We start from the raw sequence: 21,949 nt of genomic DNA on the forward strand, positions 1-21,949 counted from the left end.
ATAAGCAAACTCGCGCGTCTTAAAAGTAACTTGCGACCACGTTTTACTCTTGTCCCTTTTTTTCAACACCTTCACTACCACCTTCCCGCACAACTACGTACCAAACTGGCTGGCTCTTCAAAATAAAGTACTTACTTGATATTACATCTTACAAGTAACAATTGTTGTTTCAAATATTCGTAAACATACTTATAAATAATAATAATGGAAGCTTAATGTACACATAACAATTATTAAATATATATCACCGAGATGTGTACCCTCCACACATATATATATTTGTCATATATATTTATGTATGTATATATAGTACATGTATATGTATATATATATATGGAGTATATATTTAATAATACAACTATCACTTAAAACACAGCATTCTTCTTTCTCTTGCTCCACACAACTTTTATTTGTCACTCTTCATGGTCACTTTGATTATTTATTTCTTTTACGCACGGTTGCCAACTACCAGCCGCTCTCTCGCTCTCTCACTCCTTCACTGAAGTTCGTTAGTTGGGAAACCAGACAACTTAACTCCAAAACGATAAACGTTTAACTTATTCTCACCAGAACTGTTTGTTTTTATATCAACTTTAAACCTAAAGTTTGTTTTTATTAATTATAAACTTGTTTTATTTATCTTAATATTATTATTATTATTATTATTATTTTAGTTTATTTAAATAATATAATTATGAAGTTTAAATACCACTACTAATTATATTTACCTTTTCAGTGAGATGGCGCTATTTTTGTATTATTTGAATAAGGAAACAAGATAAATTTATTGTACCTGTAGGTAAAAAAAGGATAAACATGGAGGAGATTGGAAAGAAGGAAAAGAGAGCAAGAATTAAACTCTTAAATATGTATGGATGATATTCTTGTTGCTAGTGTGATGGTGGTACAATTGTTAGTAGCTCTGCTTATTGATATAGTTAGCGGCTACTTTCATCCAAGATCTTCGATAATGATACTCAAAATAGCGGACCGACAATAAATAGTTTTATTTTTTTAATATTACATTATTAAAAAAAATATTATTTTCATGTCAAATTTTTTTTTTTTTCCTTGACATTAAAGTAGCAGTTACTTGATCATTTTTTAATCATGACAATTAATTTAGCAGATATTTAAAAATTTTTATAACTTTTTAACGTTAACAAATAAATTATGGCAAAAAAAATAAGAAAAAAAAGTTGACATGTAGAAATTTAAAAAAATTAAAAATGTAATTTTTTTAAAATAATTTAATTGTAAAATAAAATTAAAAATTGGTCAAGTGACAGCTAACTTTAATGTCATTTTTAATTTTACTTAAAAAAAATTGCATTTTTAATTTATTTAAATCTTTAAGTCAATTTTTTTGTGCTATCGTTTATTTGTTAAAAAAATTATTAAGTATCTGTTAAATTAATTTATAATTAATTATTATAAAAATAGTAGGTCAGCTTTTTAATTTTTTAAAATAAAATTCTTTTTATTTACAGATCCTGGAATACAATATAGTAATTTAAAATTATTTAAAAAATAAATCAATAGTAAAATAATATTTTATTAAATTAATTTCATTGTTTTTGTATTAAATCGCCGTCTCGAAAATATTTAATGAGGATTGAATTTATGCTTGGAGATGATACAAGAGCACTAAACCTGAATTCTTGATTAACAAGAAAAAAGGGGGTTGGCGAACATAAGTATTATATATGTGTATAGTATATTGTACACTTACAAATATATGTATGTACGTACAATTATAAATACAACTACCGCAAATGCCGCCATTTGCTCTCATTTTTTTACTTTTTATCAACATTTATAAATATAATTTGATGGTTATAAATATCTGTACATATTTTCAGACCTAGACGCATCAGACATCATTAAAACTATTATATACTTGTACATACACATGTCTGTAATATATTTGTATATACATGTACATATTTATATACATCCACTGATTAGCTAATTTTTGCATTGAGCAATAAATGAAATTAATCAAAATTAAAACTATTTTAATGAAAATTAAAATAGAAATTTGGGTATAAAATTCAGAGCAGAGGTTATTTACTTTTTATTTACTTTTTATTTACTTTTTATTGATACTTGTCATAACCTCTAAATAAACGTCAGCTGTCTTGGAGACTTGGAGCAGGACTAATTAAATAGGAGCAGAATTAAATAATCAAAAAAAAAAAAAAATTAAATTTAAATTTGTAAAAAATGACGCAATTAGAACTGGATCCACAATTTGTACAAGGATTGAGATTACTCCATTCTAGCAATAAAGACTCGATGGACCAACTGAGGACTCTGCTAGATGAAGCCATCAAACAGAAACATGGATTTTCTAAAATGCTTTGCAATGTTTTGCATAAAAAGGTATTTTAATTTTTATTAATTAGTTTTGAATTTTAAAAATAATTTTTGATTAAACAAATTAATTTTTGATTAAACAAATTAATTTTTTATTAAATAAATTTATTTTTAATTAATTAAATTTATTTTTAATAGTACACTATCGAAGAACCAGTCCTAAGTGACCACAGTAGCTGCAGCAGTAAAAAAAGCAAAAGTTCCAGCTCCTCTAAACACTCAGCAAAGTTTAGTAAAAGCGACTCTGTGGAAGAAATTCCAGCACGTGACACTCCGCCTGACATATCTGAAATCGAGGAAGATAATCTTGCAGAAATTCTAGAGGATGATTTAACTTGCGTGGTCTGCAAGGGCATGGACGTCGGCGCGAGGAACAGGCTTGTTGAATGTGCGGATTGTCACTCGCTTTATCATCAAGAGTGTCACTCTCCCGTGATACAGGACTCGCAAATAGATGTACCTAAACATATTTGGTATTGTTCGCAATGTATCAAAGCTCATCAGGTATTTTATTAAAAAATTTTTTATAATTTTATAGCAATCAAATTATTATGAAAAAAAATTCCCACGTGAAAATTAAAAAAAAATTATTTGTGGAAATTTTTTAAATCATTTTTTTTATTGTAAGATTTTTTTTTTTAAACTTTAGTATCATTTTAATTTTATATTTTATAAGTCTTGATTTTTTTTTGTTAATGATGATTAAATTTTTTTAGCCGATAAAAGAAAAAGGTTCTCCAAAACCAGACTCTAAAAAAGATAAAAAGAGTTCAAGTAAGTTAACTTGTCGAGTATTTTTTTTTTTTTAATCAAGAACTGAAATTATTCATTTTTTTAGGTCAAAAACACTCAGAAAAATATAAAAGCTCGAGTGAATCTTCATCGAAATTAATACCAAATATAAATATCATCGGAGGTGATAAAAGGTTCAAAGAAGTTGCGAAAAAGTCGAAAGACAAACGATCATCTAGCAAACACTCTAGTCCTTCGTCTTCCTCGAAGAGTTCAGATAAAACTTACAAGTCAAAATCAAATGCTGACTAGGTTAATTATAATTGTACATACTAGTAAAAATTACTTTCACACGTTTACATTTTTAAAGAGTGAAATTTAAAATTTTTTGTCGGATTCTATTAAAATTAATATTTTAGTAAATTTTACGAAAGGTTATTAAAGACAGATAAGGAATATTTGGTTTTCTTTCAGCAGCTTAGGATTAAAATTTGCTGATTCTTCATTTTTATAGCAAGCCTAGAAGCTGCTGTTTGTACAATCGCGAGGAAAATATAATTCTATTTCTTATCTTTGCTGAATTTTACAAACAAGATTATACAAATATCCATTTCTTTTTAACAAGAAAAATTATTTTTTTAATTAAATTAAGCTCCAAAATTGAACGAATTTCTTTTTTCAAATATAATTTCAATTTTTAAAAATAAAAAGTAATTAATTGGGTGTGAGCTAAATTTTTTTCATCAACAAATTTCATTCATTCAAACGTTTGCACTAAAAAAATAATAAGATAAAATTTTCTTTTTTGTCTATTTTATTAATAAATATAATATTAAACAGTAATTAATTGTAGAGAAGCAGTATTTGATTTTTTCATTCTTTTTTTTTTTTTTTTTTTAATAAATAAAACAATTATTTATAATACCAATATACTTTTTGCAATTTTAATCAAGTTTGTTCCTACGTCCCATGAAAATTTGGCAAGAATCATTTCGTTAACTTTTGTTCATTTAATCCATCCTTTTAATTTATATCAATAAACTTATCAATTGTTTACTTTATCGTGTGTGTACGTGACTTATAATCTAAAGTGCTGGAGAGGGAATCGGATATTATTTACATGGATATTTTCTTTTTTTTTTTTTATATATAGAATACAATGAGTATGGGCACACACGAGTATTAAAAAAAAAAGTCAGCAACTTTACAACTGTATTTTCATTATCATTAATATTAATGTTATAATTATAATTATTATTATTATTTTGTTATAAAGTCTTCAAGTACATGAACAACTTGTACATACATGGACAATTGACAATTTTATTTCATTTATTTTTAGTACATGTTATTTAATTAGTTTGTTTAAAATTCAATTAATACAATTAGCGTCTTTTACATCACAGCTATTATACAAAAAGTTTTTATTCATTCATTCATTATTATTATTATTATTATTTGTTTCTTTTTATGTACTTATACTTTACTATTTTTAATAAATAGCGTAAAAAATTATTAATTTTAAATACTCATGTGTGCACATTTAACGTACAGTTTAAGTGTACGTCAATCTGTTTAATTTTCATTTAATTTTGAGATTCCCAATTTGTTAAATAATCATAAATTAATAAATATTAATTTTAGTGACCAAATAAAAAAATTTAAGTCCAATTGCAAATTAATAATTACATAGTTGCGCATTTCAAATGCGACATAATTTTTTTTTATATTAAAAATAAAGTGTAAATTTTTTTTTTATATATATAAACAATTTAGTGTATAAAAAAATTAAATTAACAAATATTTTAAAGACACGTGTGCAATTAATTATAAGCACTTTTTTATGAATTTAATTAGGAAGACGTTTTGCCCATTGGGGTAACACGTTTTATTATTTACGTGTCTGTAAATAATACATTTTATAGTAATAATAATAATAATAATAATAATAATGATAATTTTAATATTTAATTAATTAATTATTAACGATACTATACAGCAAAAAAAATATCTTGCGTAATTAATAATTATAATTTAAATTACAATGCACAGATTGACGTACTCTCGTCATGGAGTCAACTCCTTAAATGCAAATAAATACAATATAAAAACAAATATTACGTACACAAGAAATTATAAAAAAAAATTTTTTTTTTTTTTTATATTTAATTAATTTATTTACTATATAGACTTATTTATCATTAAATTTATTCAGTAGTTTAATTCAGTACTTTGCGGATGAATTTAACAAACTGTGTGTTTAAGTACAAGTGTTGAGTAATTAAAAAAATTTTCTCAATATAAATTTCCTGTATACGTAAAATTTAATTTTAATTTAATAATATCATTCGGACGATAACGATTTCAATAGTCAATTTTAAATTTTAATAATTTATTTAAATTTTTTGTTATGTGCGTAGAAGAGCGCCGAGAGAGCATTGGCAGTGCTCAATTTATTTTTTTTTTATAGTTCATTATTTTACTTTTAATTTAATTTTTATTTTCTTTTTGTTCATTACTTTAGGCGCAGTCCAGGCGTTTCATTCTCACGCAATTTGCTTTTGTATAAAAAAGAAACAAAATATATAAATATATATACGCTTATAATTGTAAAAAAATTATTATAATAGATTGAGAAAAAAATACAAAAGATTGTAAACAAAAGTAAAAAAAATAATTTCCAGTCAGTCACTCGGTTTAAAAAAAAAAAAAAATATGTATAATTTTTTTTTGTTCGTTTTATATATATTTATATGTATATGTAATTGTATATATGTATACTGAGTATTTAAACTTAGACATGGCCATGCTATTGCATACTGAATAAGTGTAATCACATTTAGCTGTTTTTCATTTTTTATCATTTGATAAGTAGCCTTTAATTCAGTACAATTAAAACTGTTATTATCAACTATGTTTATTAATTAAGTGTAAAGAATATTTTTTTTTTTAATTTTCAATCACTGTATAAAAAAAATTAATTATATTGATATAATTTTGGAGAAATAAAAACAAAAATAATTGAATAATTTTAACAGATTGAAATATTAAAAATAATTAATTACAAAAAATAGTACACTCAATTAATGAATATTTGTAAATAATACAGTAATAAATGAACCATTGAATCGATGTACAATAGATACTCGGAGACAAACGAACTAATTGTCTAATGTGTATCTATCAACTGTGCCATCGATAATTATTTGACAATAAGGAGTTCAGGCACATCTTGATTCTTATTATTTGTTTTTTTTTTTAATCATGAAACTGGTACAAAAATGCCGCTTTTGCTCTATCGCGTCTATTCAACTACCGCTATCTATTTTCTTAATGAATTTTAATTTAATAATATCACAAAGTGGTTATAAAGTTACTTTTTTCACGGTAAACTAATTCAATAACTTTAATATTAAAAAAATGAAAAACAATTACTCTTTAAAGTTTCGGAGATTTTAAATAAACTGAGAAAAAATAGTTATTAAATTCTACAAACTTTAATGAAAAAAAAAAAAAAAAAAAAAAAAGTTTAATTTAAAAAGTTACAGATCCAGTCAAAAATCCTTTATATAATAATTTACTAACTTTTTAATTATCATAAAAATTTTATGTAGAAATATTAGTATGATAATTAACCAATGAATTATTTACTGTGTTGTAGTGAGTTTAAAATTTTGTTAGTTACAGTCTTTATAAATTCAGTACTTTAATTACCGGTTAGTTATTTAATAAGTAACTATTCAACCACTCTGCTATCAATTAATAAGTCTGTCGTCAATTATTTCATTAATAATAATGATAATAATAATAATTGTTACGAATACAGACGTATAAATACGAATACAGACGTAACGACCGGACAGCAAATTACGAGAAAATACCGCGCAAAAATATTACAAGTACACTATTTTATTTGTTCGTAAACGTTTAGTTAATTAATTTTTTTTTTCTATTTACTTAATTGTAAAAACCATTTACAAGATTCATTACGAAGTAAAAAAAAAATGATAGTAATAACAAGTATAAAATAAATTGTAAGTAAAAAAAAATAAATTGTTAATTAACCATGAGTCTTGAGATAAGAGTATTTAAACAGTACTCAACTCCATTGTAATTGTACGTAGGCTTATAGGCCCAAGTGAGCTGCACTAAATTAATAACACTTGACACAGCAACTCTCAGATTTAAATAATTATTCTATAATTTTAATCTCAATTGTTGTCACATTTGTTTAAATAATATCATTTATCAATTTGTTAATTAATCACCGACATTTTTCTAAAACATTAATCGTTACTTATTATTACGAACTAATTAAATATTATTTGTTTCTTATATTCGATTCTCTTAACGAGAGGCATTCAGCCTTACAATTTTTTGTTAATAATAATAATCATAATTATAATTATTATTATAATAATAATATTTATTTATACATATATAATCCCTCTCTAACTAGCTCACTACATTCCATGGATGTGCTTCCGCGCTTTGTTTGTTATTATTTTTTTTTTTTATGTATAATATTTATATATTTATATATATATTTATAATTTTTGTTTTTTTTTTTTTTTTCATTAAATTTATATTTATATATAATTTATTCAATGTATATATATATAAATTTATATTTATATATACGTAAATATCAATTCTCGTGTATAAAAAAAAAGATAAAATATATCCGTAAGAATTGATACGCAATATTTAATTATCAGTGAGTATTTAATGGTACGCGGTTAAATGCCTTCGTTATTAATCTTATTATTATCATTATTATTATTATTACTCAATAATCAATCAATTTCTAAAGTTTTTATACACAAATTGACATTAAATGTCAACTTTAAAAAAATCTAAGTAATTAATTAGTCAATTAAATAAAATACAATAAAAAAAAATTTACAGATTCCCACAATTTTACACTATTCAGATAAAACTGAATATTTTTCAAAGGCATACCATAATCACTCACGATTACTTTCCACCAAATCCGTCCGCTATATCTAACATAATAATAATAATATATAATATAATATAATAATATAATCATTATTATTATTATTATTATTATCGTTTATAATAAGAATAATATTAATAATAATTATTTATCGTAGACGATAAGACAGTAGGCATAGCCACACGTGCTCGGATCACAGATTGCTCGCTGCCCGTACACTTTTATCTTTAAATATATTTGTACAAACAGTACTGATGGACACAATGACTGATTTCTTCCACTTATTTATCTCTTCATTCAACTCGTTTCTTCTTTTTATTTCCTCATTTTTTAGTCTCTCTCTCTCATTTTTTTTCATCTATTCCCCGGTTTTTCTATGCACAGAGTCACGAGTCACCAACGAACTTATGACCTGTCGCAATACTAAAGTTTTTTATTTTATTTATTATTAAAGTCCATAGCTTTGTCCAGCTATCGCAATTGTCACTAGCAATCTCGTTTGTATCACTTAATCGATAATGTGTTACACTTTTATACAAGTTTACGAGGTGTTAATGCGTATGTTTATGTTATATGTATTTAGCAGAATTAATGTGTTATGTGAATCTCTAGGGATTTTAAATGGATTGTTTGTGTTTTATCTGTAATGAGTGAGAGTGTAAGTATGAGTATTTATCATAAGTGAATGAGTGTAAGTCTGATGCGCAAAATCGAGGCACTAATCAGTAATTTAAATCCGAGGTTTGCTTTTAATATTTAACTGTTCAATGAATGGAGTTCGTTTGAATGATGTTGTGTCAGCAGGCACTGGTCTCCTCACCCTCCAGTGTGCACGCTACATTTTCAAGTCTATGCGCTAAATGCAGCTTGCGACATCCCGCGTCTGATTCCAAGGCCTCAAGAATCTAAAAAATATAAATAATTAATTATAATAATTAAATACTAGCAGCCTTGCAGTCACTATGTGACTGCCGAGACTTGTGAACTATAAATAAATAAAATCTTGCTTTATTGAATAATGACTTTTGTTAAATTGCACTGTACTTTTTTAACTATTGACGTTTTCAAAGATATAAGCTCATCCCGATGTTACACTCATCAAGACCTTTCATTTGAGTACCCACATCAATTTTACATATATTTTATATATTTATATATTTCACAAATACCATATATATAAAAAATACCATGTGGGTACTCAAATGAAAGGTCTCGATGAGTGTAATGTCGGGATGAGCTTATTTCTTTAAAAATGTCAATATTTCACAAGATAAAAGGTCATTTCTTAATTATTGACATTTTTAAAGATATAAACTTATCCCGATGTTACACTAATCGAGACCCTTCATTTGAGTACCCACATGGTATTTTTTATATATTATATGTATATGGTATTTGTAAAATATATAAATATATGAAAAATTGATGTGGGTACTCAAATGAAAGGTATCGATGAGAGTCACATCGGGATGAGTTTATATTTTTAAAAATGTCAATAATTCACAAGATACAAGTCCATTTCTTAATTATGTATCTAGAGAAAGAGCATTTTCGAATGCAGCCTAAATACTTATCATAATAAATTAACTATTGGTGAAAACAATATGAAACCTAGAAAAGGCACAAATTCAAGTCAAGTCACTAAATTTCATTAAAAATTCGATTTTATCATATGACTATCCTGAAGACAAAATTTTTCTTATTCTCTTAATAATATAGATAATATTAATTTTATTCATAGTTTAAAAAAAAAAAAATCTATATATAATTAAAATGTCAAGTATGAATTTTTAATGGTTTTGCGGTACTTAATATTTCTTTTGAAACTGCACCTCAAGACGTTGGTTACAAAAAAATTTAATGATCAAAAAAAGGTATGAATTAGTGGCGTTAAAAATTCAAGACAGCCTTTTTATTTATTAATTATGTAAAAAAAAAAAATAAAATAGTTGAATTAAAAAGTGTAATAAATAATATAACGAATACTAACTTGTTCATAGTATTTATGGACGTAGATGTATAGTTCCTTAAGAGCAGCAATAACGTCAAATTCATTGCCGTGTGACGCGCTTAATTGCTGCATGGCACTTGAAATATCTTGCTCAGTAATAGCCGGTAATTTTTGTACATCATGATAAAATCTACCAACTTTGTCACGATAGTGCGGTATGTCTTTAGCGAACAATAATTTATTCGAGGGTGAATCTTTTCCCAGCCGGTGCTCGGTCGTCGAGCATGCATCCATAAACATTTGGGCAATAACAGACAAACTCGAGTCAACAGTTGTCGACTTATTTATGTCAAACATAAAGTCTGGATTTTTAATAAAATTCACCCAGAATCTCAGCGGCAAACTGTTTGACTTCCACGCGTGAGCTACCTCTGGGTCAGTAATCCCGTGTCGCTTAGCAGCTTCATCCAGAAAGTCGAAGAGCCATTTAACAGCGCTGGGCAATGCTTCGTTGGCCGTCAAAATGGTATTAAGAAAATCATCCACGAATTTTTGTACAGTCCCCTTGGTCGAGAGTAGCCTGGTCAAGAATATCTCCGGGATAGCTTTGTGCGTGCACTCAGTATGATGATGATGATGCTTGCTGTTGGTGAATCCATTGCTGGGCGGACAGTGGACCTCGTCAATAGGTCTTATCAGATGCCAAAGCCGCTGATTACCAGAGCTCTCAATGTCGCCATTGGCGGTGATCAAAGAAGGCGAGTGTTGGGCGTCAAAATAGATCCCGGGAGGATGAGGGTACATGATAGGACTGAGCAATCCATGGCTGGGCGTCGAGGGGAGATGCCCGGTGGAGCAGTGGTTTATCCGGTGCAGCGAGTGGTGATGCGTGTGCTGCTGATGGTGTGAGGAAGGCTTGCACGTGTGATAAGGAGTCTTGCAGCCCATCGTGAAGGCCTCGTTCTGCCTTGGAATCAGAGACATCACCGCGGACTCTTTGACTCCATAATGAGAGAGCGTGTTAATTTTCTTCCACCCTCCGCTGCACTTGGTCGTCAGATCCTCGTCCTGGAGGGTCAAATGCCCACCGCGACCGTGCCGCCACTCCAGGTCTACGTTGTGTATGGACGGCCTCAGGGAAAAGGGAGTGTTTTTGTACAACGCGTCGAGTATTTTCGACTTAACTTGGCTAATAGTATCGCAATCCAGAACCTTGCACTGGATTTTTTCGTCAAGATCGTCTTGGACCACGTGCAGAGTCACGATACTGTGATCTATCTGCTCGCGCAGCAGCCGCTCTTCCGACAGGGAGTACCTCGCGTCGTGAGTCACCACATCCACAGGACCCTTTTCTATCTGATGTTTAATGGCTTTGAAGAGCAAAAAGAGCGATGACGCCGCGTAATCTTTTAAATAATTATACATACACAGCGCCATCCAGTTGGTCAGCATTTTTTCAACAACAGACTCCGTGCGCCTTAACATTAACTGCGGATGCTTGGTATCCACTGACTTATCAATAAGTCTCAGTAATAAATTCATCAGGACATCCGTGGCGTACTCCATCTTGCCCATAAGCACTACCATCAGCAAAGAAGCGACGTTTACTTTGTCCCTGATGTTAAAGTCCTTTTGCGCTTCCAGGGTCTCAATGAACGTCAAAATAAAGCACTTGTTGTTAACCAATTGCTCGAACTGGATCATCGCGGTGTCGTAATTAGACCGGGATAATGCGCTACGTGACCTCGGGTCGCTGAGTATCGGGTGGTCGAGCACTCCGGGAAAAAATACTTTCATAATATAATTTTTGTGGTCGAGTGTCGGAATACCCGAGGACTCAAGATCGGCTGTCAAATCGGTCATGTCAGTCTGGAGTTCAGCGAACGCTTGCTTGCACTCCATTCTTATGTTACTCTCCAATGTGTCCATTTGAATTTGGATTCTCTTGTACTCCCGCTCGGCTTGTGTGCTTTTTCGTCTGTACACTACGAGAACTAGCACAAACAGAAATACCAAACCAAATGTACCGGCAGCAATACCAGCGATAGCCTCCGGTGGTATTGGATAAGATTTAATTACATCATACTGCAGATAACCTATCGGAAAACGTAGGCTTCTGCCAACACGTACTACAACCAGTGGCAAGCCACGTTTTGTTTTAATACCCATTTCATCAGTAGCCGCTGGCTGTTGATCCGGTGGCGTACACACTAATTGTGTGTGCGCTAATGACGTAACATTGCAGACCGCAGTACCCACTGTTACGTTAACATCAGTTTCATCACTCGCGTAATTCAAATTTTCACCCTCTATCACCAAAGTGTCGCCTTTGTATAATTTAACCATGTGAGGGAAGGAAAAAAATTTTGGATCTTCAACATAGAGCAAGCGATGCCGTAGATTTTGAAAGTGCTTCTCTAAATCACGGACACTCTCGACGTTGTCCATGACGAAGGCTATTTTCAGCGACAGCTGAGTGTCTTTAGTGCCACGGGAGGCTATCACCGAGTGAGGTTGCTGCTGCTGCTGCTGCTGATGTTGTTGTTGTTGCTGTTGCTGCTGCTGTTTGTAAATCAATGAGCGGACTAATCGCTTAGCGCGGTGATTGTAGAACTTATCAGCAACACTGGGGCTCGGACACTCCATTTGAGTGGGATTCAGTACACTACAAACAGTTCTATTTACCGGCTTCAATTCGTTGTCTGCGTAAACTTCCATCTCGGGTTTTTGTATGGTGTCTAAATTGGTCCCGTGGACGGTTATCATGCGTCCGCCGGATACAAAACTACGCAAAGGTTTTATCTCCATAATTGTTGGGTCTTGGGTGTAATTAAAGGGATTATTTGTTAGTGTACGATTAGCACCGTCTATACTCAATGTTAATATTTGAATTTGTCTAACACTATTTGATTTACTGGTAACACAAGTTAAACGTGTACTGCTAGCTTGTGTTGCATTAACATGACACTTTAATTCGTCCAAATATGCAGATATCGTACTTCCAATATTCAGGTACTCACCGGTGATTGCTATTTGTGTACCACCACTTTGAGGGCCAACGGACGGATAAATACCGGACAATTGTATATCTTTGTATTGAAACAATACTGTACTTTCGGTGTAGCCAGCGTCATTCCCAACAACAACGGTAGCCTTGTCGGTGGCCTCCCGTGCTCCAGTCCGACAAATAATTCTCACTGAGATTTCATAGTCTATCAAAACACAGGGCGTATTACCGATGTGAATTTTATTGGAAACATCGCTGCGCTTCAATCCCAAATTGCTGCCCTCAATAGTGACAAGAGTGCCGCCTTCAATAGGTCCACTGAGCGGTCGTATCATGTCTATGCGAGGCTTAGGACACTCGGAGAAGGGAACGTGGAGACACGAGTGCCGATTCATGCAGCTGTTGCCACACCACGAGCAATCGAACCTTGGGTCTCGTGTCATACAGAGCGAACAATCGGCATGCTCACGGTGGGAACCCAGTACCTCGCACTTGTACAGAATAATTGTTGTGCGATCTACGTGGTGGTTTGTGTTCCACACAACAGTAACCGATGCTTCGTACTCGCCGGTAGTAGCTTCGTATGAATATATTGTTTTATCACAAACAATGAACCTACTGCTGTCTACTCGGGCTTGTACGCGCAAATTAGCTCCCTCTATTGACACAATGCACTGAAAGCCAGTGTGACCAATTTGTGGATGCGGTAAATTTTCAACCTCCAGCACTATTTCTTTCGGAACGTTGTTCGGTAGCATCAGCGGCTCTTGTCGTCGAGAAAATCTCGGACAGTATTGAACACCGTGAGCAGCCAGGGTCGCTGCGTTGGCGTTCTCTCCGGATATTATGTTACCCTGACAGCCGCTTGTGTTGTGAGTGCACTTGTTGTCGTAAACACACCAGCTGCAGCTCCACGGTGAGGTGACACACTCCGAGCACAAAGTGTGTCTTGAACAGTCAAAGTACGCAAAGTTACGCGACACAAAATCTTTGTTGGTCTCACTGGAACGGACTGACAGCGGTACCAAGACGTGATCTGTGCCCTCGGGTATCGTAGGACGACGCTGAATCACCGGAGCTGGACAAGACAATCCGGAACCGGTCATTATTGCGTCGATCGGCTCAGAATTACCGAAAACACACTTGTAATTAGCGCCAGATGGTAATTCCGGCAGTGTTCTGATGGTCAGTTGGACCGTTGCCATTTGTTTAATAGGCAGACGATCTGGTAGCACTTGCTCAAAGTCAATGCACTGCTGCCCGGTGCTCAACGACAGCCACCTTGGACTGCTGCGATTTGCTTTCTGACACGTACTGCGGACAGTGCAGCGTTTCTCTAGCGAGCACCATCCACAGTAAGGATCTTTAGCGTCCAAACACGTACTGCAGCTGGTGTAATCACTGCAGTGCTCAACTTTGACTTTAGTTATTCTTCCAGCCGACAGAACGTAAATGTAAGCCCCGTCGGAGGACAGTATCATGTCTGACATTATTCTGTGTCCCTTGTCAACAACGACGCTCTCGTAGACGGACGACTCGGAGCCTGACAGCAGGACTTTCTTCAACAGACCGTCGTTGGTGCCCAAAAATGCAACAGTATGGCTCTCGGTGTTGGCAACTGTTACCGAGGTGACGAAAGTATCGGGAAACTGTAGAATGGCATGCCCGATAATCGGCGACACGCCGGATATTTTGAGACCAACCTCACAGAAATTAATAATACTGCCGGTGGTACCGGCCTCCGGACATTCTCCGTCCTGTATTGGCCCGCTTATGTAACCCATGTTGCGGTACTTGATGCTGCCGTTAAAGCACATGTAGATGTTTTCGTTGAATTTAGCCTCGATGTCTTGGAGACTGTAGACACAGAGGGCTGAACGGGGCAGCGGGTCATTGGTGATTCCCTTGCTGGGCGAAAAGACCGATACAAATACTGGATCACCCGTAGTGATACCCAACTGGGAGGCTAAATCACTTCCGGCGGCAGCAACTTTGGCATCCTGTACTAAATTATAAACTTGCTCGGTACCGTTTCCCATATCAACATTGCACTGTAGCGTCACTTCGGTGTAACTATCGTAATTAGAATCATTAATACAGCTACGTGCCAACCGTGATACGTAACCCAATTCCTCTTGTTCCGGCAAATATGATTGTTTCTGTACAAGAACAAAGTATGCATAATCACTTGCATTGAAACCATAAATATACTTAACGAGAAAGTGATCACGGTATTTAACGTCAATGTGAAGTATTGATTGCTTCTGGAATGTGTACTGTGCATACTCAAGAGTACCTAGTTGACGACTGGATATCGCTGGCACGTCGTGTCGATACTCGCCGTTATTTGTAAAGGTTGTCCCGACGTAGAGAATGTTGCTGGTATGCTCCCAGGCATTGTATCGTTTTGGCCCGATAAATGCATACGTTGATGAATACTCGTCATTGGCAGCTACACTGTGCGGTAAGAAATTTGGCTTCTGTGAGATATTCGATATATTGTACTTCTCACAGGCACCTTGAAGCAAAGAACCGCACGCTATCAGTGTCTTTGACTCCAGATCCGCTATCAGGAGTTTGTTTACATTGTCCATCAACGAGGTTGTCATTTCACGTGATGTACATCCGGTTGCATGGCACTGGGGATTATCTAACCTTGGTCCTGCAAATAAATTTAAAATACTATCATTACTATCAATTGTTTTTTATCAAGATTAATATCTTTTGAATTATTATTATTAATCATCATTACAGTGATACGGGCTCGTTTTCAGCAGGAGCTTTTAGTTCAGAGATAACACTACTGACTGAGGAGCATGCTTCATTGCTAATAACTCAATCTGTTATTTCCAATCAGCTAAACCCCTTGGCTATTGTTTAACTTATTTTATTGAATAAGTAATTAGATAATTCTCTGTAGTGATGATACTCTTAGTTTTCCTCAGACAAAATATTTAACCGAGATATTTTTTTTTAAATATTAATTGTAAGTATGATTTTATATTTAGTACTCACAATTTACTTTTGATAAATTAATATTATATTTAAATTTTCTGGGTCTAGTCAAACAGCAAAAAAAATTTTTTTTTCTTTTTTTTTTTTTTTTTTTTCAAATGTGAAACTTGATAATTTTCATTTTATTTTATGGAACTAATAAAATTTATTTGATTGCTTGCTCAAAGAGTATTTTAAATTCGGTTACAACATGTAGAATATAGTTTTCACAAATTACTCTACTGTACATTTCTCTTTGAAAAATTTATAAATTAAAAAAATTTAGTTAGAGAAATAAATTTCTACCAAAAAAAAAAATTTTTAAAATAAAATAATTAAAGAGCATTTATTATGTTCAATATTTAATGAAAATAAATTTAGCAGATATTTAATAATTTTAATAATTTTTTTTTAACAAATAAATTATGACAAAAAAAAATTGACATGGAAATTTAAAAAAATTAAATATGTAATTTTTTTTAATTATTTTTTAGAACTAATTTTTTTATAATATATAAAAAAATATATTTATAATAAAGTTATTCGACATTTTTAATTTTTTGATTTTGCTTCATATATTAAATTTAAACTAAAAAAAAATTTTTTTCAATTGCAATTATAGTTTTTCAAATTTTTTTGTCATAATTTTTTTAATAAAAAAAATTCGAAAAATTTTTAGATGTCGGCTAACTTTCTTTTCATTCAATATTTAGTCACAATTATATACTGGGTAAATATTTTATCCGGTTTAGTTATTTTGTCAGAGGATACTTTACCAAAGCAGAATAAAAATTTAAAAAAAAAAAAAAAAAAAAAAAAAAAAAATATAACTCGGAAAATTTACCAGTGGATACAAGTTTCTCTAATTTGAGGTTTGCGTCAAATTGCATCAGTCTATTAACAGCTCCGGCATAGAGTCTCCCGGTGGTTGGATCAATCGTGAGATGATTGAAACGTAGTGGTCCTTCACGGGTTGAATTGGCGTCCAATTTGGGATAAGTGTCGATGAGCCTTAGCCCGGATTCAGGTGGATACCTTGCGACAATATGCTGGGTCGAGTTGTCTTGGGACAGATGAGAGGATGCCGAAGCTGTGGAGGAGGACGAGGAGGCTGATGAGGCGGATGATGACGAAGGGACGGTCTGTGCAGATGCTATTGTTGTACTTATTGTCAGTGTTACAAGGACCAGTGTGAATAGCCATACTGATGAAAGGACTGATTCGATGGACCTCAAGCTTTGTGGTGATCTCAGTACGGGTGTTTGCGTTTGTGTTGCTGTTTGCTGGGGCGATGTCGGCGTACGTAATCGTGGTGGCGGTGGTACCACCAGTAAAATGGCAAAAGCTTTTGGTCCAAAGAGTCTCATTTCGTCGTGGTAAAAGTGGATAAAACATACAGGGTTAAGAGTTTGGGAAGGAGAGCAAAAAATAATGTATAATGAGTTGTAGTAATGGTCGTAATGGTGATGGAGGTGATCCCAGTAGCTGAGCTAGTAGTCGTAGTAGTATCGGTGTCAGTGGTGTAGGAATAGTTGTAGTTGTAGTAGTTAAAGGAAAGGTAAAAAAAGATTTTTTTTTCTTCTTTTTTTTTATAAAGAAGTTTGAAATGGGTATAGAGCAAATGGGGAAGGAATAAAGAGAGGGAGAGGGAATAGAAAGGGAAAAAGAACCCTGCTGGTAGTTGGCCAATGTCTAAAAGGCGCTACCAGCTCCGTGTGTATTCACACTCCAGCATCATGCTCACTGTCTCGAATTCCTGGAACAACGACAGATGTTTATTCATTAATATTTATTATTATTATTATAAATATTTTTGTTATTATTATCACTAATACTACAATGTTATACTAGCAACCTACTGTCACTATGTGACTGCCGTGACTTGTGAACTATAAATAAATAAAATTTTGCTTTGTTAAATAATGACTTTTGTTAAATTGCACTGTATTTTCTTAACTATTGACATTTTTAAAGATATAAGCTCATTCTGATGTTATACTCATCAAGAGCTTTCATTTGAGTACCCACATCAATTTTTCATATATTTTTCATATATACATATATATAATATATATAAATATATGAAAAATTGATGTGGGTACTCAAATGAAAGGTCTCGATGAGTGTAATGTCGGGGTGAGCTTATATCTTTAAAAATGTCAATAGTCAACAAGATAGCAATGTCATTTCTTAATTATTGACATTTTTAAAGATATAAGCTCATCCCGATGTTACAATAATCGAGACCTTTCATTTGAGTACCCACATGGAATTTTTTATATATTTTATATATATGGTATTTGTGAAATATATAAATATATGAAATATATGAAAAATCGATGTGGGTACTCAAATGAAAGGTCTTGATGAGTGTAACATCGGGATGAGCTTATATCTTTAAAAATGTCAATAGTTCACAAGATACAAGGTCATTTCTTAATTATGTATCTAGAAATAGAGCATTTTCAAATGCAAGCTAAATACTTATCATCATAAATTTACTATTGGTGAGAATGATATGAAACCTTGAAAAGGCATAACTTCAGATCAAAACCTATCCAACGATTCCAAATTTAACCATAAAAGCCCATTTTATCATATAAATACACTGGCCAAAAAATTCTTCTTATTCTATTAATAATATAGATATAATTAAAATAGTATTTATACACACGTGTAATTAATTTACCGGGTGATTATCAATGTTTTGTTTGATAAAATATTGCAGTGAGTATTTGCGTTTGATTAATTGTTATGAATCCTTATGAGGATTATCTCACATTTGCCAGTACAGAGAGTCTCAGACACTGTACATCTACGGTAGAATAATTATGGATATTTATATTGCTTAGCACTCATTAATCTCCTGCCAGTATAGGCGATCTATGTTTTTTTAAAACTCTAGACTATGATTCGATAAAATTTTATTCAAATATTTGTTCTTGAACTTTTGTAGACGTAAAAACTTTTGTTTAATTAATCCTCTGTGTCTGATAGATCGGGACCTGAATGTTTAAACAAGATTAAATCTGTTACAAGAGGATACATTTATAAGCTTAATCATTTAAAGACGCTCGTAAGGTACTTGTGAGTCCAATGCTACCTAACTGTTTACATATTTTATTTACGATTCATTAACATTTTTTCTAATCTTTTCATGATTGGTAAATTATTTATTTTTTTATCTCAGTCAGTATATTTGTAGAAAACTTATTGTTGAACTAATGTTTAATCAGATAACAATTTATCTTAAACAGTGATTTTATTTTTAGATAAATTTAAATCTTTTCAACACTGATGTTTTTTTAAATAGTAAATTAAATTTTTATAGATTATAATTTAAATTTAATTAAAGCATTCAATATTCTATTTTGTTACCATATAAATTTTAGTTCTTTAAATATTTTGACAGCTCTAAAATAATCGATGATATTTTTAAGTCTTTTGATACGTAAATTAGCTTTGTATTAATCATGCGCTATTGTCTGTTTAACATGACTCCAAACGTGTATCGTAATTATAATTTTATAAATTCTAAAAATTAATAAATAATTTTAGATTTTTAAAAATTATTTAATAATAAAATAATAATAATTATTTAACAAAATTTTAAATAAAATTAATTATAATAATAATAATAACAAATAAAAATAATTTCCAAACATCAAAGACAAAATTTAAAATGTAATAATAAGCTTCAGGTATTACGAGCGTCCTTAAACCGATTGAATGATTCTCTAATTAGCCAAGCCTCTTACAAACCAACAGTCATCTAAGATTCTCTTGTACATTAATTATTATTATGATTATTATAACAACTTTATAAACAATAATAATAAATTTCAAGTAAAAAAATGTGAAAACGTTGTAAGAGATGGTTCAAGTATCGAGCGTACAAACAAAGACCATATAAAGCATTCAAATAGAATAATGAAGTCTCAATGTTTTCAAGTACTACTTGAATCCCCGACGACGTTGTTTTTACAACAATAAACTGTAGGAGTTGAGGCATAACCAGTAGCAGGAGCTCCACCAGGAGTAGGAGCAGGATCCCTTTTGCCCATCGACATTTCAGCTCGTAAATTAATAATGACTAATGAGGAATGCACAAGAGATGGCTGCAGTGCTATGACAAACGGGCCCAGGTGGCACTCTCCCCACGACAACTACCACCATCACCAAGGTATTCACTCTACTCTTTCCTCTCATACTCTTACTCTAGAGTACCCTTACATACACACCGCCCTTTGCTATATATATGGCGCACACTACTGTTCAAATATCTACTTCTACCTAGCTCTTTAGCTCTTTAGCTCTATATCTATATATAAATACATATATATGTATGTATGGTGGTACATTACAGCGATGTATGGTGTATAGGGAGAAAGCGCGGGGGGGTGAGAGGAAAAGAGGGAGAGAAACGTAGGCGCACTTGACAGCTAAGGCCACTGTCTTCGCACAAAGGCAAGGCTATCGTCCCCCCTGTGTATCATCATCAATTTTCTCTTCCGACAATTTATTTCCCTAAAAAAAGTTAAAAAAACTCCGTACAATGCACCCGATCTGTAAAAAAAAAAATACTCTTTTAACTGATATATCCGATTGACGGAAAACGCTTTTGAAAATATTTTTTATCTGAAAGCTCGAGTACCCAGCGGAGAAGTATGTACAAATAAATGCAATTATCAATGCGCTCTACTCCGAACCTTTGTCTACACGCGGTGTTCTTCATTTACCAAAATTCCTTTTCTTTTTTTTTAATTTTTTATTTTAAAATTTCGAGTTTTAAATTAGCAGCAGCATCTAGATGTGTAAATTGATTTTAATTATAATTTATTTTAATAAATTTATTTATCCCTTGAGTAGGAATTACCTTATTCGATAGAGAACACACGGGGACATTGTTTCTCGGTTTTGTTGAATCTGAGGATCAAGGAGTCACTAAATCGAGAGTAACAGCAGTCTTGAGCATGATGAGGATGGTGTGCAAACATGAATCTTATTCGATCGTCGCCCAGGTCGTTGAGCTCGCGACACACAATAAACAATATATTATATCAAATTATATATCCACTCACTGTTTTACTATATGTATATATAGATATAGATGTATAATATATAGGTATAGATTTTAGATTTTTATAATACACTGGTTGTTTATATTTATTATTAATATACACTTGTTCACGCACTGGTTATTGTTGAGTAATCCGATGGTTTATTTAACAGAAACGTTCACAGTTGTGACGTACCAAGTGTGTCAATTACAATAACACTAAGCGGGATACCGTCGGGGTCGGCCGCCATTAAAATTCGACGGACACGGGTTGTACATGGGGGTTGGATACCGTGACTACTACGGCGTGCGCTCCTGTTCCGCCGCCCTCCCCCATGCTCAGAGCAACCAGTTATCCTGCTCCCTGTACGCTCTTGCTGTCTCGCTTCCAACCGCTCACGCGGATATACTTCGCGCTTGCTTTGAATTTCCCGCGGACACTACCGCCCTCTGGTTGGGAATAATCAAAGCTTCTTTCATAGAAACGAGGTTTAAGGTGGTGGCGACATCTATTTTCACGGCGTTGGTGACTCAGCAAAATCTTGGAAATTCAGCTCAATGTTTTTTTCGTGTTTCTTCTTTCGCTATGATTCATTTTGCGGGTAGTGGTATTTATTTGGAAATTATTTATGTGAGGTTAATATCAATGATTCTAAATTTAAATTAAAATTAATTTTAAGAATTTTTTTTAACAAATAAATTACGGCAAAATAAATGAGAAAAAATTGACATATAGAAATTTTTAAAAATACAAAATTCAATTTTTTGGAAAAAATTTGTTTGAATAAAATTAAAAAATTATCACGTAACTGCTAACTTTAATGTCATTAATTTACCAGACATCTGAAAACTTTTTTTATTATTAAA

The 21,949-nt window shown here is 32.0% G+C and overlaps 2 protein-coding genes and 1 long non-coding RNA gene across 5 annotated transcripts; 2 read left to right on the top strand and 1 right to left on the bottom strand.

Annotated features, from left to right (window-relative positions):
* Positions 1-421: 421 nt before the first annotated feature.
* Positions 422-1,030, top strand: LOC123268904. The gene is made up of 2 exons (XR_006510327.1): positions 422-604; positions 737-1,030. It is a non-coding gene; the product is annotated as an uncharacterized LOC123268904 (long non-coding RNA).
* Positions 1,031-1,530: 500 nt separating this feature from the next.
* On the top strand, positions 1,531-3,719 carry LOC123268899 (integrator complex subunit 12). 3 transcript variants are annotated; one of them, XM_044734343.1, is made up of 5 exons: positions 1,531-1,744; positions 1,863-2,385; positions 2,518-2,883; positions 3,096-3,153; positions 3,218-3,719. In XM_044734343.1, exons 2-5 carry the CDS (start codon positions 2,227-2,229, stop codon positions 3,421-3,423), a joined length of 789 nt encoding a protein of 262 aa, XP_044590278.1. In that variant the 5' UTR covers positions 1,531-1,744; positions 1,863-2,226; the 3' UTR covers positions 3,424-3,719. The 3 variants fall into 3 exon arrangements, with proteins under 3 accessions (XP_044590278.1, XP_044590277.1, XP_044590279.1); XM_044734342.1 differs by having other exon boundaries at positions 1,531-1,740; XM_044734344.1 differs by having other exon boundaries at positions 1,532-2,385; positions 3,233-3,719.
* A 2,412-nt stretch (positions 3,720-6,131) lies between these two features.
* On the bottom strand, positions 6,132-21,727 carry LOC123268890 (plexin-B). The gene is made up of 4 exons (XM_044734323.1): positions 20,900-21,727; positions 16,868-17,779; positions 10,062-15,691; positions 6,132-8,976 (listed from the first exon to the last, which is right to left on the bottom strand). Exons 2-4 carry the CDS (start codon positions 17,388-17,390, stop codon positions 8,869-8,871), a joined length of 6,261 nt encoding a protein of 2,086 aa, XP_044590258.1. The 5' UTR covers positions 17,391-17,779; positions 20,900-21,727; the 3' UTR covers positions 6,132-8,868.
* Between the last annotated feature and the right edge of the window lie 222 nt (positions 21,728-21,949).

The sequence above is a fragment of the Cotesia glomerata genome, linkage group LG7 (assembly GCF_020080835.1).
Source record: "Cotesia glomerata isolate CgM1 linkage group LG7, MPM_Cglom_v2.3, whole genome shotgun sequence".
In the NCBI taxonomy this organism is placed as follows: Eukaryota; Metazoa; Arthropoda; class Insecta; order Hymenoptera; family Braconidae; genus Cotesia; species Cotesia glomerata.